Source organism: Phragmites australis, chromosome 9 (assembly GCF_958298935.1).
Source record: "Phragmites australis chromosome 9, lpPhrAust1.1, whole genome shotgun sequence".
In the NCBI taxonomy this organism is placed as follows: Eukaryota; Viridiplantae; Streptophyta; class Magnoliopsida; order Poales; family Poaceae; genus Phragmites; species Phragmites australis.
In genome coordinates, this window is record NC_084929.1 from 23,701,994 (window position 1) to 23,719,837 (window position 17,844).

General features: G+C 40.3%; 1 protein-coding gene and 2 pseudogenes across 1 annotated transcript; 2 read left to right on the plus strand and 1 right to left on the minus strand.

Moving 5' to 3' along the window:
• Positions 1-1,743: 1,743 nt before the first annotated feature.
• LOC133927948 (protein ABCI12, chloroplastic-like) lies at positions 1,744-8,310 on the plus strand (annotated as a pseudogene).
• A 616-nt stretch (positions 8,311-8,926) lies between these two features.
• On the minus strand, positions 8,927-11,424 carry LOC133928844 (DNA-directed RNA polymerase II subunit RPB7). Its single transcript, XM_062375343.1, has 6 exons — positions 11,172-11,424; positions 10,919-11,084; positions 10,700-10,750; positions 10,274-10,339; positions 9,844-9,912; positions 8,927-9,226 (listed from the first exon to the last, which is right to left on the minus strand). The coding sequence occupies exons 1-6, from the start codon at positions 11,285-11,287 to the stop codon at positions 9,161-9,163; spliced, it is 534 nt and encodes a 177-aa protein (XP_062231327.1). The 5' UTR covers positions 11,288-11,424; the 3' UTR covers positions 8,927-9,160.
• Positions 11,425-11,470: 46 nt separating this feature from the next.
• LOC133928845 (1-(5-phosphoribosyl)-5-[(5-phosphoribosylamino)methylideneamino] imidazole-4-carboxamide isomerase, chloroplastic-like) lies at positions 11,471-16,038 on the plus strand (annotated as a pseudogene).
• The last annotated feature ends 1,806 nt before the right edge of the window (positions 16,039-17,844 follow it).

Consider the following 17,844-nt stretch of genomic DNA (forward strand, 5'->3'; position numbering starts at 1 on the left):
CAGAGAAGGAATTTTGCTCCTGTGGAACAACAACGTGGTAAAACATGTCAACCGGCGCATCTCCGCAAATGTGACTATAAAAGAGTGCTCAACCTCCTTCCGCCTCATTTCAGTATACAGAGCGACACGAGATAGCAGGAAGCCGGTCTTCCTTTAAGAGATCAAGAACATCAGACCGCCTGCAGGACAAAAATAGCTTGTTCTTAAGGATTTCAACCTTATCTACAAAGCCAATAACAAAAACAACATAAATTCGAACTACATCCTTATGGACCAATTTCGTGAGACATTAAATGAGTTTGAACTACAATAGATCAACCTCTAAAACCGAAAGTACACCTAGAGCAATGAGAGGCAAGATCCAACTCAAGTAAGACTAGATGGAGTTTTTTGCAACACCGATTGGGATTCTGCATCCGACAATCATGTCCTACACACACTATCCACCTTCCACTCAGATCACTGCATGTCACTTCTATCAAATCAAAGCGGTTCTAGACATTCTAAATCCTTCAAGTTTGAAAATTTCTAAGCTTGGATTCCGAGTTTCATGAAAGTTGTCACCTTTGAATGGAATCTACCTACGAATCACGCTGATCCTTTCCGCATCCTTAACCAAAAGTTCTGGAACACAGTGAAGGAGCTCGAAGTATGGAGCAAGAGGATATCATTAGATGCTAAGTTGCAACTGCTCATGACCCTTAATGTTATCTTATGGCTGGATACTGCCCATGAAATCAGAGCACTATCATTGAGATCATTGAGAGGACCCAAAAAGGTAGGCCTCACGGATAGCTTACCTCCATGAGGACGACGCCAATACCAAATTCTTTCACTTATAGGTAAATGAAATAAGAAGAAAGAAACACATTCATAGGCTCCAAAAGAATCAAGGATGGGTCAGTTACACATGAAGAAAAAGCAGCAATTGCACAAGAGCACTTCATCGGGATCATGTCCCGCCCACCAATCCACACCATGGGCCTAAATTGAGAACTCTTCAACTTTCCGGACAACAAGCTCCAATAGTTGGATGACCCCTTCACCGACAATAAAATTCAACATGCCATCATCCAGATGGCAACATATAAGGCATCAGGGCCAAATAGTTTTGCTGGGTTTTTTTAAAATGCTGGAACATTATTAAAGTGGATGTCATGGTAGCTGTCAAGGCTTTTTACAATTTGCGCAGTTGAGGCATACATTTGTTAAACATGGCCAGCATTGTTCTTCTACCAAAGAAAGAGGGGGCGGATAAAATCTCGGACTTTAGACTGATTAGTCTAATCCAATCAATAGCGAAGATTATCTTTAAAATCCCCCTTTTATGCCTCGCCCTGCACATGAACTCTCTAATATCATGGTGTTACCTTCATCAAGCAATGAAGCATTCATGACAACTACATGGCAATGATAAACATGGGAAGACAATTTCACCAGAACAAGATGCCCACCTTGCTTTTCAAGCTCGACATTGCCAATACTGTTGACTCGGTTCAATGGGAGTACCTCCTTCTCTGTTGCAGAGGCATGGATTCTAGGTACATTGGCATGATTGGATTGCTATGCTACTCGCCACCTCCTCCTCTAGGATTCTCCTAAATGGTGTTCCTAACACACTAATTTGGTGTGGGCGGGGGCTCAGGCAGGGGACCCCTGATATTGTCACGTCATGTTACCTTACCAATTTTCTTTTTTTCTTAGCCTCTTTTCTATGTTAACATAATTTTGACCAAGTTAGAGGATCAACTAAATGGTATTGTAGTTGTTGCTCTCCTGCTACAATTAAACAATATAAATACTTCTTTATGCAGGTGTGGCTCTTGGCACTTGTTGTCCTACCAGCCAGGTCAAATATTTGTATGCAGTTTGGTTTGGTAGTATTCATGGCTCTTCTTTCAGTGTGGGTTTTTCCAAATCATGTTTGGAAGGTATGATTCGATGTTTTGTCAAAATGCATTTGCAGAATTTAACTTGTGCTTGGCTAGAAAATTATGGTTTCAATTGTCTCCTAGTTTTGGGAGTTTTTTTATGGTGTTGATACATAGTGCATCAATCATTTTTTGTATATAGTTGCAGCTTATGACTTGTGATACACCCATACAAAGTGTTAGTGAAATTACATTGAATCTAGTGCACCGAAGCTGTAATGTCTGGCTTTAACTTAACCAGTTTCAGCTGTCCATCTTTTTCTTATGTAGTTGCTACTTTTCCTTCAAGAATTCAACTAATGTTATTTACCGTTTGTCAGTTTTGCTTCATTGTATCTGTTGCCTTGTACATTGAAACTGTTCTTGTGGAGATGTGCTTGCTTGTACCTGTAAACCAAATTATATTTACTCTGTAGGATCAACTTGGAAGGGTTGCTCTCCTTTCAGGAATCATATTCATAATCCTGGGATTTGGTTCTGATGGTGCGCCTTCATTAGTTTAGATGAGAACTCCTCCCCCTTCTATTCTAGGCATGCCGAACATTCCTTGCTCCACAAATGGTTATTCTTACACAATCATGAAATGGGGACCACTAAAATTTACAAGGAAATGTCTATCGGTAGCAAGTACTTCGGCAAGCCTCTCCTTTGTGGTATGCCCTTCATTTTACATACGAGTATACGACTATAGTTTTGGGCTTTTGGCGAAGGCTTTCTTTGACCTAACCCTTCGTTATCTTATGTTTGTAATACCTTTTGTATACAGCAGACAAACACAACCTGAGTGGAGAGGCATTGTTTCCTTTAAAATATAACAGTGATTTAGGTGTGCATTGAAAACTATTAGTACTCTCAAATTTGTTGTTTCTATGCAGATATTCCAAAGTGCAAGGCTCTACTTGACAACAAACACTCCTGAGCAGCCTGCTTCTGCTTTGTGGTGGTTTATGATTCCGCTGAAGCACATTGGTGTGTCAGTACCTGAGATAATACTTATGCTACTACTCTCATTGAGGATCCTTAATAGCTCCTACATCACTCTAGTTCCCAAGAAAACAATCCATCCCATGTGGGGGATTATAGGCCTATCTCTCTGCTCAATTCATCTATCAAGCTAATTACTAAACTTTTAGCCGATAGATTGCAGCAAGTAATTTTATCTCTGCTGCATAAAAATCAATATGGTTTTATCAAGTCCAAGTCCATACAAGACTATCTAGCATGGTCTTTTGAGTATCTGCATATCTGCCATAAGTCTAAGAAGCCAATTGTGATTCTTAAATTGGATTTTGAAAAGGCATTTGATAAGATGGAACATCAAGTCTTTCTTGATATTCTCCAACATAAAGGTTTTGGAACAAAGTGGATATCTTGGATTTCTGGTATCTTGAAATCAGGTACTTCTTCTGTGCTGCTTTATGGTGTGCCAGGCAAAGTGTTTCATTGCAAAAGAGGAGTCAGACAAGGAGATCCTCTCTCCCCTCTGCTCTTTGTCTTAGCAGCTGATCTTCTACAATCAATTGTGAACAAAGCAAAAAAAACATGGGCCTTTTGCAGTTGCCAATATCCTTAGCAGCTGGAACAAACTTCCCAATTGTGCAATATGCTAATGATACTTTGGTCATCACGGAAGCATGTCCAAGGCAACTTTTTTGTTCTCAAAGCTCTTCTTAATACATTTGCAGATTTCATTGGGCTGCGAGTAAATTATTGTAAATCCATGATGGTCCCTATCAATGTGTCTGATGACAGATTAAGTTTGCTTGCACATACCTTTGGATGTCAAATAGGCACTTTGCCTTTTACTTATCTAGGTTTGCCTCTGGGTTTGACTAAGCCAAAAGTTGAGGATTTTATACCACTAGTACACAGAATTGAAAGGCGCCTAGTTTCATGTTCCATTTTCTTAACCTAGACATGCAAGTTAGAGATGGTCAACTCTGTCCTTTCATCTTTGCCAACATGTACACTACAGCTGCCAGCTATTATTATCAAGCAAATTGACAAATATAGAAAGCACTGGTTATGGAAAGGATCTGACCTAAATGCTAAGAAGCCTACTCTTGCAGCATGGAACATGGTCTGCCGACCCAAAAAAGAAGGTGGCTTAGGAGTGATTAAGCTTACAGTTCAAAATAATGCTTTACTCATGAAAAACCTGCACAAATTTTTCAATAGGGCAGATCTTTCATGGGTTAATCTTTTATGGCAGAGTTATTATGTGAATGGTCATTTGCCTGGCTTCAGAAAAAGAGGTTCTTTTTGGTGGCGTGACATCATTAAGCTTATTGATACATATAAGGGGCTGGTAGCAGTACAACTTGGTGATGGATCTTCAATTTCCTTTTGGCATGATCTGTGGAATGGGATGATCCCAGCCTTCTCCTTTCCACATTTATTTTCTTATGCATCTAATGTTCAAATTTCAGTTCAAGCTGCTGTAAATCTTGATCATCTGCAGCAACTCTTTCAGCTACCGTTGTCAGTGCAAGCGCATGAGCAGTTCCTGCAACTTCAAAAAATAATTCAGGATCTGATAATTGAACAAGCACCTGATACTTGGAGATACATTTGGGGAACTAGCAGCTACTCCTCATCTAAGGTTTATAAGCAGACTATTGGCCATACTCCGATTCATCCAATATATCGTTGGTTATGGAAGTTATCATGTCAACCAAAGCATAAAGTCTTCTTTTGGCTTTTACTAAAGGATCGCTTAAACACAAGAGGGATACTAAGAAGGAAAGGTATGGATTTACAATCATATGCATGTGAAAACTGTATTCTACAGAGAGAGGAAACACTGCCTCATCTTTTTCTTAGATGCAACTTTGCTCGAAGATGTTGGGCTACCTTAGGTTTGCAGGTGCAAAGGAGCCCCCCTCCTCTTCAAGTCCTCAAGAGATTTAAAGATCAATTATCAGTTCCTTTTTTCATGGAAATTATAGTACTCATGTCTTGGAGCATTTGGACAGCAAGAAATGAATGGATCTTCAATGGGATTGACCCAACAGTCCAAGGTTGTTACGCTATATTTAAGTATGTTTTCGCAATGGTTATCCATAGAGCGAAGAAGAAATATTTCCCTCAAATTGAAGCATGGATAGACTCCTTGTAAATCTTCGTTTTTCTTTTGTTCTTTTGATGTTCCTTAATAACGTTTGTCTGTAATATTTTTTTTAAACACGTAACCAGTAGGAGAAGACCCTACTGTTCCATCAAATAAAAAATTAGTATTTGATGAGGTAAGTATATATGGTAACTATTGAAGTAATGGTTGTACCGTTTCTTTATATCTAGAAAGATGCTCTGCTATTTGAGACCTAACTTTGGAGTATAATATTGTTAAAATATTTAACTAGGTTCGCAACTCAGCACTGGCGATTGTAGCGAGCCGGATAAATTGGAAAAGGTAGACATGTATGGAAACTATAGATAGTAAGTGCTTTCTACATCTACTGGAAAACTTACTTTCTACATTTGTAACAAATGGCTTTAAAATAAATGGTTAGCAAACACAACCAAAACCCAACTAGCAACCTAAGCAGAGATGGCCAAATGGGCCAAATGGGCCACATGGGCTGGCCCGGCACGGACTCGGCTCGGCAAGTCCTGAAAGCACGGCTACTGTAACGGGCCATGCCATGCCGGTCCGCGTGCCTCCCCCTCGACCCACAGCACGGCCCATCGGTCACCATGTCGTGCCGGGACCGTCCGAGCACGATTGTGGCCCGGCGACACGACCGGCCCGACGGGCACGGGTGGCCCAATGGCAGATAGGCCGACCCGATAAAATAAAAAATAGCTACAAAATTAAAAAATATATAGAAAATATATAAAAGTATGATAAAAATATAGAAAATAGATAAAAAAATATAGCTATAAAATTAAAAAATATAGAAAATAGAAAATAGCCGGGCCCATGCGTACCGGGCCAGATCGTGCCTAGATGGACCGTGCCCGTGCCGACTTGACTCAGCTGGGCCGTGTCGTGCCGCGCACTCGGTCCAGACACGGCCTATTTTGACATCTTTAAACCTAAGGATGGCAGTTTCCCATGTCAGGTTTTAGACTTGACGGAGGCGAGTTCAGGTGAAAAAGGAGCCCCACGGGGCCATCAGTTCAAGGCCCCAACCCGGGTCCAGGTTTAGGCCTGTTTTTTTCACCTGCGGGTGTTACCTGAAACCCCAAAAACCTGTCTGTGGCTCCCCCCATCGGCCTATCTGCCCCATGTGATCCCGTTCGTCCTTCGTGAGACCATTCGTCCGTCCGCTGGTCCGCGCCTCCACAGCCACGATGAACCATCCCTAGCGCCCTCCTCGCCGCCGCCCACCCCGGTCCCCCGAGCCGCTGGCCCGCACGCCCTCCCACTGGTCAGGTTTTGGGTTGCCTCGTCGGATTTCAGGTCCATGTCGGGGCCAGGGGTGGGGTGGTTTTGCATCCGGTATTGATTTCGGGGCTAGGTCAGGTTTGAAGAATCGGGTTTCAGGTCGGGTCCGTTCCAGCAAAACCAGGTGGAGGCAGACCTGTTGCCATCCCTGCAGCAACCAATTACTAAATTATGCAAAAAGCAGTCTCTAATTGGTTAACATTCTGTTCATTTGTATAAATGTACCTGAAATTGGCCTAAATTATGCAAAATCAATGTTTAGTCCAAAGTCACCCTAGGACAACATAACTTTGCGGGGGAATAACGTACCATCTATGATTTCTTAAGCAACTCATAAGGCATTTGTGTTTCAGTCTTTCAGAAATGAATAATTGTTGTCCACCTAATTTGTTCTGGTGACAAGATTGAAGGAAGAATCAAGTGTCTTGCATTGATAAAATTAAAAGCAAGTTGAGCCATCTCAAAATGCGTACAGAGTTTGAAGACTAAGTTATTCTATAGCAGCCTAAACTGTACTTTTGCAACTTTAAAAGTGGCTCCTCATTTGAGTTTGTAAGATGTGAAATGTCTCCTGCGAAGCATATACATCTTAGTTGAGTACCACGACTAATTTCAGCAGTATATTTTGTATTGCAATTCTTCTGTTTCTATTGCACTCATCACTTGCGGGATATCTTTATATGCCTGGGGCTACCGTTAAGTTATATGATATCTGAATTGGAAACATTAACTGCAATAGCTTTTGTTTGCACCGTGTAGTTTTCTTGAACTATGTCCAGCGAATATTCAAAAATATATTTGATCATGCAGAGCAAATATCTAAGGTTCGGTTTTTTTTCTTTTTCTTTTTTTTGCTGTCACTGACTTGAGTTACAATGAACGTAACATGATCCTTCACAGTTCTCAACAAAGTAATTTGATGAACATGGCTGTGAGTTAGTTATGTTATATTGGGCTACCCTGTATTAGAAATTTCTTTGGACCCAATTCGCCTGGTCCTGGGTCACACATACTTTATAAGGTTTTGTGATAGTAGGATGGTTACCTTGAGCGCTTCCTAAACATGCACTAAAACCTTATTAAATTCAATTTTTTGTGATTTTTTAAGTTAGCAGGAATTCTTCTTGTCAATATGAAGGATTACCAGCACAAGTTTGTAAACCTAGTCCCTGTCCCCTGCGTAAGGGAAATATCAGTTAAATTACATATGACTACCATATCAGCAAATTGCCTCTAGTATACAAGCTTGGCTCTAGTACTGGCATACGAACCAACATACAATTTTTGTTCCTCCTGATGCATCCATACAGTTGTTGCTGTATTGCCTAGCTTTTAGTTACCTGACCTTTTTCTATAAGGATGTCAATGTATGTGTGTGTTGGTTCATATCCAAGAGTCATGTCCAAGAGCAACGATCCCTTTATGTGAAAGATGTGCTAGTTGTTTTTCTAAGTTGAACGGGCATTGAGCCGAACTAATTAGGGGTCACACAACTGTGTTACACAGTTGGAACATGTCAAGGCTTATGCCCAAATCACATACCATCTAAAACTCTAAATAGATTGACCTAAAGTAAGCACAGTGCTTAGAGGAGAATGCAGAAGGGATATGCAGCCTTAATGAAAAGAGAGACACTCTTCCACTTATACCAGGAGCTCATAAAAGTGTTAAACTTGATTATATTGTTCTGATGCTAAGCATTTCGAGGCACTTCAATATTTTGTCCCGAGCATATATCCCTTAAAGACTTCTATATATTAAAAATACGGTTGTAGTCGAAATTAATATGTATTTGATCGCTTCAGCTCTATACTCTTGAAGTCTATCTGATTTTTCCAGGCAATGATAGCTCGAGGATTTCACGGTGATCCAAGCAATCACAAGATCTACTTTCTTACAGATTCTTCATTTGGCATTGCGGATCTCTTTTCATTGCTTTGCCTATTTGCTCTAATGGGCCTGGCATCCTTTTCTGATCAGTTGGTTTGATGGTACCGAAAAGGTATTCATGAGCTATCTGTTTGATATCGTGGGGAACATGTAAACTTATTAGTTTCTTCCTCGTTGTTTCAGTAACTCATCAGGATTATCATGAGAACCTCATCCCTACGTTGGCTCAAAATGTGATTAAACAAAAAACAATTTTGGAGCCTATTGGAGCAGCACATTCAATGCTGTGGAAACATAGTAAGAACAAGATTTTGTTGAGAACAAAAACTAGAGTTTACGGTGTATATACTATATGACCCCCTTTATTGGAAAGTGGTAGCAAAGGATTACACTAACACGACGTTCCAAGCAGATGAGTTAAGTTATGTGCTCTATACCTAAACAAAAGATGAGGTGTCCACTTCCGTTACATGCGTCGTTTAAAAGGCCAGGCCAGCAGTGAACGATGATTATTTAAGGCTACCTTGGATTGTAGGGTTTCCAAAGGAATTTTGGAAGACTTGAATTCTCAGGATTGTTTTATACGAGTGACATCCAAATCTGTAATTTGAAAAGATGGTTTCACGGCTATAGACAGCATTCACGTTTGTATACTAGGTCACAGACGCTATGATAATATAAGGTATAAATGGCACGGAAAAGGAATCGTCGCTCGTGACAGTCAGAAGACTACGTTAATTCCAATGCATAGACGACAGGCAAAGAAAAAAAATAGCTTCAACAGTGATTATAGTTTACTAGGTAGAGGGGGGGGGGGGAATAGACATGATGTCAATACAGGTTCCACAACCCTTTCTTAGGTGCTTCCAGAGTTTAACATTACACTGAACCAGAATGAAGTTGATGACACCTAGAACATTATGGGAGTACAATCTTGTCCATGGAACATTTACACTGCTGATCCAGGATCATTGATAACACCCAGAAAGTCATCTTTAATTGTTCCGATACAAAACTGCAACCAAAGGGATCGAACTGTTAGAACATTGCACACAAGTACATGAGCCTAAAGGCGTCAATATAGCATGAATTCGGATACACAACAAAGTTTGTAACAAAATTATCTTCCTGCTTTAGGTGTCTAACGTGCTTTCACAAAGAGATAAGCAAACAAAACGTAATCTTACAACAGATAACTATCAGTGCATACAACAGATCATCTAGGTCCATACTCGATACCAAACAGGATTAGGGTATGTAAAACTCAATTAGTTATAATTTACGGCTACAGGATTTCACATCTTTAAATGACAAAAGAACAAACCTATTTGCATCCCTAAATTTATTGTGATTATGTGATAGTTGATAATTCTTTGGACTGATTAATTTGGCATGCATCCAGGTCATTATTTCCTATAAGACCACACATATCTTTTCACAGACATTAAAACAAAAGAAACCATATGCAGTCATCAAATGGTACTGCATAGTGCATACACATTAATGCATTTACACCACCAGTTAGAAACGTACATAGGTAGTTTCTACATTTCTATACTCGAAATTCTAACAAAGCCTGAGCACATCGAAGTTGGAATCTGTGTGGATGAATGTACATGGTAATGGACTTACGATTTCTGTTGCATCAACACGAGTGCCAATAATCTTCAACCGCACTTCACTCTCTTTTTGAATTTTCACCTGAGTTGGACAAACAAGTAACTCCCAATTAACACAGTTAAATAACTAAAGCATAAGTTTTCAACAGAATAATCATTCTGTCTCAAAATGATGCCCAATATTAACACATATTATATTCTAAAAATATATTTGCATTCATGTAACATGTTACATGCATATCAAGCAATCGGATTGGACATAACGATAAAACTACCAGCAATTTTAGTTTACTGCAAACACGAGAACAATAATCCAATGAATATCCATCAGAAAGAAAGTATTTGTTTACTGCAAACTTGATGAACTTAAAATAATAACCTGGAGGCAGTAGTTGTAGATAATTAGAAGAATCAGAATTGCTACTCATAGAACAGATGCATACCGATCCATCAGACGTTGTGTAGTTTGGCACATCACCAGATTGGAACTCCATATCATCAGGAATCAACTGCATACCAAAATTGAACAGAGCAAAGCATTACTGAACAGAACAAGATCGTCAGACAGTAAAAGTTGAACAAGAACTTTATGCTAGTATTGTAGTCACTAGAATAAACAGCCATGTTTTATCAAAACGATTAAGGCCTGAGGAGTACTAGTTTTATCCCCAGAATGATGTATCAATTAATTGAACAAAGAAGTAGTTTTATCCCCAGAATGATGTATCAATTAATTGAACAAAGAAGCATCAGTAACTTCCCCTGTGATATGACCAAATAGGATAAGATCTAGTATGATCACTCAGAGAAGTTCTGAAGTTTCTTCAACCAATCTGACAAAGCAGCTCGAAGCAAAACAAACTACTCACATGGTTGGACACGAAGATCTGCACCGGCCCGGCCTCTGCAAAGAAGCCCATCTGCAGAACGAAGAAGCCAAAGAGTTTTAGCCACCAAAACCAATCGTGGCAATCACCTCCAACACCAAGACCACCACCCAGCGACATTAGCACATCACAATTCACACCAAATTGGAACAACGCAAGCACAGCACCGCGAGGGGTTAGCAGGGAGGCAGGCCAGCCCACCTTATTGACCATGGTAACGACGGCCTCGAGGATCTCGCCCTTGAAGGGCCGGAAGACGACGCACTGGTACTTGACGGGGAAGGTGACGTAGCCGGTGCCCTCCCGGATGAGCCCCTTCCCGATGTCCTCTACCCCCGTGATCGCCACCACGAACCCGTGCCTCCCGCTGCAACAAGAGCAAGAACTCGCCTGCTGCCTCAGCGCCGCCGCGCATTCTGCCGAGCCCTAGCTAGGTTTAGGAGGGGAACCCTACCTGCAGGTGCCCTCGACGTCCTTGATGAGCTTGGAGACGAGCTTGTCGCGGAGGTGCGGCCCGAAGTGCCGCGGGTGCAGCTGCATGTTCCGCTCCAGCACGATGTGGAAGAACATCTTGCTTTGCTCTCCTCGGCGGCGGCCGGCGGCGAGGGGAGGCTTTTCCGATTCGAGAAGGGCTAGTGCGCTTCGCTCCGATCGATGGCAAATGGGAAATGTGGGCTGGAATTGGGAAATGGAAATGAGATAGAAAATCCAAGCCCTTCATTCTTATACCCCCTTAGATCTTAACCGTCCATCTTCCACACTAATCCCTATCCCACCCCTATTTCCCATTATCCAAATGAGGGTATTAACCCGGGAACGTGCCGTAATAGCCGTCGGATCCATCGTTTTGTGCATCTGGGCCGTTCAATGCGACAATTCACCCCTGCTTTGGAGTACTCTCGCTAGGTTTTTGGCTCTCTCACCAAAAAAACTCTTGCCGCTGCCGCTCTTTCCCCGTCCCGCCGAGCCCTTGCGCCGCCGCGGCGCCGCTCCTGGTGCGGGAAGGCTCCCATCTCTCTCTCCGTATCCGTGGCTTAGAGTCTCGTACTTGCTCGCGCTCATCATTTTATTCGTTGGTGCTGTTCGTTCGCTACCTACCACCACAGAGCCGGTGGATGACGTCGAGATGCGCGGCGAGAGTGTCGCCTCCGCAGTGCACGCCGCGGCGCGGCTGAGCGGGCTCGCGGGCTTCGGCAAGCCCGGCGAAATGCGGCGGGTCAGGTATTTATCCCACTTCGCGTCCCCCTCTCTCTGGCTTGAGACGTGATGCTGTGGTGTCTTGTTACGAGTGGTCGGGGGACCTGAGGTTGGCCGTGCGTTCTGGCAGGAGGACGTGCCATCGTCTGCGCCGCCGTTAGCTTCAGGCCATGCATCGACATCCACAAGCTGCGTAGGAATGGTGCTTTTTTGTTCTCTTGATTCCTATCTGTGGGAAATAAAAAAAAACATTATGGTCAGTGTGTGCTCTGAAGTTCGGCATGATTTCAAGTTAGTGCCCCGACCAGTTTTTACGACTTATGTGTTCCTCGTTTTCCTGTAGTGTGATAAGGCAGTGGACTAATGGTGCTAAAAATAGTGAACTGTGGTTTCTGATCATTGGCTCATGTAGTGCTTTCACTGCTTTGTAATAATCTAAGTTCAGGAACCTTCCGGCATTAACAGTATCGTTTATCTGATGGGCTATGCTTTTAAATTTTCAGGGCAAAGTTAAACAGATTGTTGGCTCTACTCTTCGGGGTTCATCAAATGATGGCACAGCACTTGTGAGTTGTGACGAACTTTGAATCAGACAAATCTGCTGCAGAATTTGCAAATCTTTATGAAGAAGACAAAACTGCCAGGCTGCTGCCCTAGAGGCACTACATGCATATCCTGGTGAGAATGTGTTTATCTAGTTACTACCAGAACTGTGATTGTTCAGGTGGTGCTGATGCTAGTTGGCAAATTATATTTGTCACATTTTTAACAGCTATTCTGATGATTAATGCAATAAAATGAGGTTTGGAATCTGTTAATTGATCACCATGGATATTATAAATATTCATGGTGAGCCTAGCTTCTGATTTCTTGGATAACAAACAGATGATTCTGTGTGCACGTGTGCCTTTTTGTGATATCTGTTCAGAATATATAATTGTGTACTAGATGAACTTGTTTTGTCAAATATGTGTGCATCATAGTACCACCTTTATATTGTATCGTTAAAATTACTGAACATAGAAGTGGAAATGCTGGCACAACAACCAATTTTTAGTGTCGTAAATGCCATTCTGATAAGTTGGATATCATAATTCTGCCATTGGCCGTGAAGTTTCCTCTATCAATTATAAGCTAGTGTCGTGAGGATTAGCTTATTGACATATGATATGATCTTGCGAGCCCACTGAAGACTTCAGTCAAGGCAGGTTGAAGGTTGTCTACTAGCTGATACTTCGTCAACATCAGCTCCATTTGCCAGTGTTGAAGCCCAAGCTGCTGTGAGATTACACTGTAAATGATGAACATAGTGCTAGAGCCTGTTGAGATGTTTTAATATTTTTTGTGCCATTCTCACCAACTAGTTCATTTGGAGAGTGTTGTCCTTCTGCTTGTGGTGCCTCTGTTAGTACGGTTTGTTTCTGCTGTAAGCCATGAGGTACCAACAATGACATACTATAATAAACTTGGGCTATCATTATACTAGGTGGTTTGCAAGTTGGAGGTGGAATAAATTTGGAGAATGCAATATATTACCTTAATGAAGGGGCTAGTCACGTGATTGTAACATCTGTATGTGTTCATGCTCTAAGTTTGTGTAAATTATTTTTTTCTCCTTTCCCTTCATTTTGTGAAACCTTCTATAATTGTGTTTGTTATGTATGTACGAGGATAAGATTAGACCCTAACCCATTATATTCACATTTCCTATACGTTTTCTGTAGTTGTACAATATTTTGATACCTCATTGGTCCATGGTAATGATATTATTGATTTCTCAGCACCTAGCATCCATTTTCTTATTGTACCTAGCCGCTCTGTTTGACAAACATTTTCATTATTTATTATTATTGTTGGCACAATTTACCTGCAACTTGCCTTTACTGAAGTTAGCCTTATGCCCTTATCTATCAGTTGAATATCTCTAACTCATGCATTGGAGTCTTTTACGTAGTATGTGTTTAGCGATGGCAAAATGAATATTGAAAGGCCAAGGCAACTTGTCGAGCTGGTTGGGAAACTGAGGCTTGTTTTGGACCTTAGCTGTCGAAAAAAAGTACAAAGTACATTGGATACCTTGTTTTCAAAAGTTTATTAAATCCATTACATTCTATTGCTATTTTACACTTTATTTTGTTGAGTACTTTAGTATGTGGGACAGAGTTGTCATTAAACATGAGAACAATGTAAAATTGTGAGTTGCTGAATTATGCTAACAATATTTGTGAAGTGCAATGAAATGGATAGAGCTAAGTGTGTACTTCAAACATTTCAAGCATTAAAAGGCAGGCCCAAGCCTGGAAATTTCAAATCGGCTAGGTTGTAAATTAACAAATTACCAACAAGAACAGCAAGATAATCTGTGGAACAAAAAATAAATTAAGAAAGGGCACAATTAGTTGTGCTAAGTGGCTGTAAATTAGCTGAACACTCTGGGAGCTACTAGAGAAGATCACTACATCTATAGTAATCCATAGGAAGAAATCAAGTGTTCTTCCAATGTGGCCAATGTTATCATCTTATTGACTGCTCTTTGGATCCTTGATTATCTTCTAACCAAATGTTTCTGGTAAGGATGGCAGATACACCATCATGACTGACAGGTGGCAAAAGTTCAGCAATGTCTTCGTGGATGAACCAACATTAGAACGTCTTGCTGCCTATGCAGATGAGTTTTTGGTTCATGGTGTTGATGTGGTGAGCAAAAGGTGAACTATGTTCCTTTTTATTTAATCCATCTTTTGTACATCTGCTTTCGACATGGGATATAATAGTTGTAACATTTCATCCATCTATAATTTGTATGATCGTGCCTTTTCCAAACTTCATATGTGGCCGCATTTATCTTGAGTTCAGCATTAATATACTGATTTATTATGTACAGAACTTTTGGTAAGAATGTAAATTGAAAACAAATTGTTGAACAATTGAAGTTAATGTGCTCCTCCCAAAAGAAAATACTACCATGTTTAGGCAGGCATTTTTTAGTACTTTTATATGTATCTTGTTATAGTTTACTCTTTATTTTGAGTGTAATGTGTTCAAAAGTCCAAACCATTGTGCCTCTTGAATTGTATGTTAGTGTGCATTATCTAGTTCATTTGTATATTCATCCATGTTAAATATTCAATCTCGCCAAAGCTAGATTTCTTATCAGCTGACATCACTTCTTGTAAAGCTTTCTTAGCGCAGTCACTTCTAATTTAAGTTAGCATGTGAATTACAGGTTAGGAATTGATGAGGAACTTGTGGCACTATTGGGGCGTCATTCACCTGTATGTGCAGTTCTATACTTGATTTATTACATTAAATTCAGAATATCAGTTTATTTTCATTCATTACTTTCTCTTCTAGTTTTCATCTAATTTTACCATTTACAATGCTTTCAGCGAATAAAGTACCTAAATAGTGTGAAGCAAAAAGTACTGTATTACTTCGGATAACAAATACTATGTGGTGGTGATGGTTATTCTAAAAGCAACATAACAAGTCGACTATGATCATAACTTAAAACTCAGTTGAGTTTGTTTAGTGGTAAAACTCAGTCAAGTTAAATCAAACACAAGTTGAGTAGTCACGTTTCCATGCTTATTTATATTGAATTAGAAAACTCTTGAAGAACCTACAAATGAAAATTTAGTCTACTTTTAGTGCAGATGTCGTCAGGTTTTAAAGAGTCCTGGATAATGGATATGCACTTATACTGTTTATGAGCTCACAATTGTATCTTTGACTATGTAGATCCCTGTAACTTATGCTGGGGGTGTGTCAACAATGGATGACCTGGAGAGGATAAAGAAAGCTGGCAATAGTTGAGTTGATGTTACGGTTGGGAGTGCCTTAGATATATTTGGAGGAGATTTGCCTTACAAGAATGTTGTCCTTTGGCACAGAGAGCAAAATATGGTTAGCCGACCGTGAAGAAATCACAGGTTTGGTGCTTGCTCAGTTCCATCAGCTCAGTGCCCACTGAACATCACCATGAACGTACTTTTTGAACATTCTATTGCGAATAATTCAATGATTCTTCGCTTATCTAAGTTGGAGTGGAGGAACACTATGTTAGTCAGTTGTGGCGCGTGGCAGTAGCCTTGCATTGAGTAAAGTGATCACTATATTGTTCTTGATAATCTCTCCACTAAACATTAACATGTGGTTAAAGCTGTGACAACCAATATACTTTTTGAATATTCTATGCGAATAATTCAGTGGGTCTTCAGTGATCGAAGTCGAAGGTGAGGAACAAGATTTTGCGTGAGTGTGGGCATTAGGGTTGCGTTAGTTAAGAAGGATAGCGAAATTGTTTACTATGTTGTTCTTGACCGTTTCTGTACCTCAATTCATCTATTGTAATTATGAGTAAGCACAGCTAATGCTGAAGAATATTTGCATTATGTGCGGTCACAACCAACAACTTTCATATTCTGGGTTTTAAATTTCATATTTCAGATAATAATGGAGCCAGGGTAGCACCAGCTAATGCCGAACAATTCGATTTATTTAATTTTAATGCAAAACTTGGATCCGACTGATTATTTATGGTTCTAGTTTAAAATTAATGTTCACCTGTTCAAATTCAAAATTTTAATTTTGGACCAAAAATATTTTTTGGGTCGGGATTTATTCTCATAGTCAGTACTAGGAAGACCGAATACATAAACACCAAGGCTAATTTTAAACACTAGGCAGCAAAAACATGTTGGCAAGCTATGCTTCCAGTCTGTTTGGCGTCTTCAGAAGTGGACAATCGATTAAGAAGATTAATCAGGTAGCCACTAGCCACATGGTTGATGGAACTATTAAAACTTGTATTGTCCAACTAGTGGCAGTATTATCAATGAAAAATAATATGCAGTTGCTGCTAGGGCATCGGAATGTTAACTAATTTGGGTGCCTATTTGCTATGTGTGTGGAGAGACAGAGCTCCAAGTAATAAACTTAAGTAGGAAAATATTTCAAGAGAGTGTTGAATGTTTGAATTGTAAGAAAATATTTTGAATGTAGGAACCACTGAATTGAGTGTGCTGGCTCCTGTAGTCACTATTGTAGTCAACGAAAAAATTTAAAGTACACAAACTGTTTTTGGATGTGGCTTTTTAAAATTCAGGAAAATGATCCAGAAAATTCTCCGGGGTACACAAAATATCTAATATGTTTTTAAACTATTTTTTAAAAATAAAACTTCTAGGATGCTGCCGTGTGAATTGTAATGCACTAATAGTTCCAACTTGCAGTACGTAAGGCAAGGTTAGTAACCTTTTCTTCTTTCCTACAAGGAGGGAGCTATATTCGGTGTCTGTTTTTCGGATTCCTACTTGCTGGAAGTACTATTGATTGTTGAAATTACGACGAACTTATATACATAACGATTGAAAAAACTAATACTTGTATTTTCGTTATGTGCACAAGTTTCTTATGATTTGAGACACATTCCTAAATCCTAACCATATTTTCATCCGATTCCCGTTCCTTTCCTACTTGTACCTAACAATTTTGTATTTTCGCATAGAGGGAAATAGAAACCATGGAAATAAATACTTCCGTGTTTTCACCCTAGGAACAACTGGTCCCGATGTCAGCTTAGCATTCATTAGTTCTAAGCATGGGTAGTAAGCAATGAAGAATGTCTGGTACAGTGGTCCTGCCCTGCCCCCGTCACATGCTTCGGCGCGCAGGGCGTCAGGCAAGGCCATCACAGGAATAAACAAATGGGGTCGGGGGCAAAAGCAAATCTCAAATCTCTCGCGCATCGCCCACCACGAACCGTTGTTTCCTGCCACTATGTCCCCGTTTGTCACCGCACTCCCTTTCTCCCGTAGATTTGTGCCCTGCTCCTCAGGTTCGTCGTTTAACACCAACCTTAGTGTTTTTAAAAGAGAACTTTTACAGTACACCAAAATCAATATTATCTATCCATTTGTGAGAATCCG

Bases quoted from the DNA above. Each gene is read 5' to 3' on its own strand.
- LOC133928844 (XM_062375343.1), bottom strand. From the start codon at position 11,287: ATGTTCTTCCACATCGTGCTGGAGCGGAACATGCAGCTGCACCCGCGG. The intron at 11,085-11,171 runs GTAGGGTTCCCC...CTCTTGTTGCAG, and splicing joins GACGTCGAGGGCACCTGCAG to CGGGAGGCACGGGTTCGTGG. The intron at 10,340-10,699 runs GTGAGTAGTTTG...TTTGGTATGCAG, and splicing joins AGATCTTCGTGTCCAACCAT to TTGATTCCTGATGATATGGA.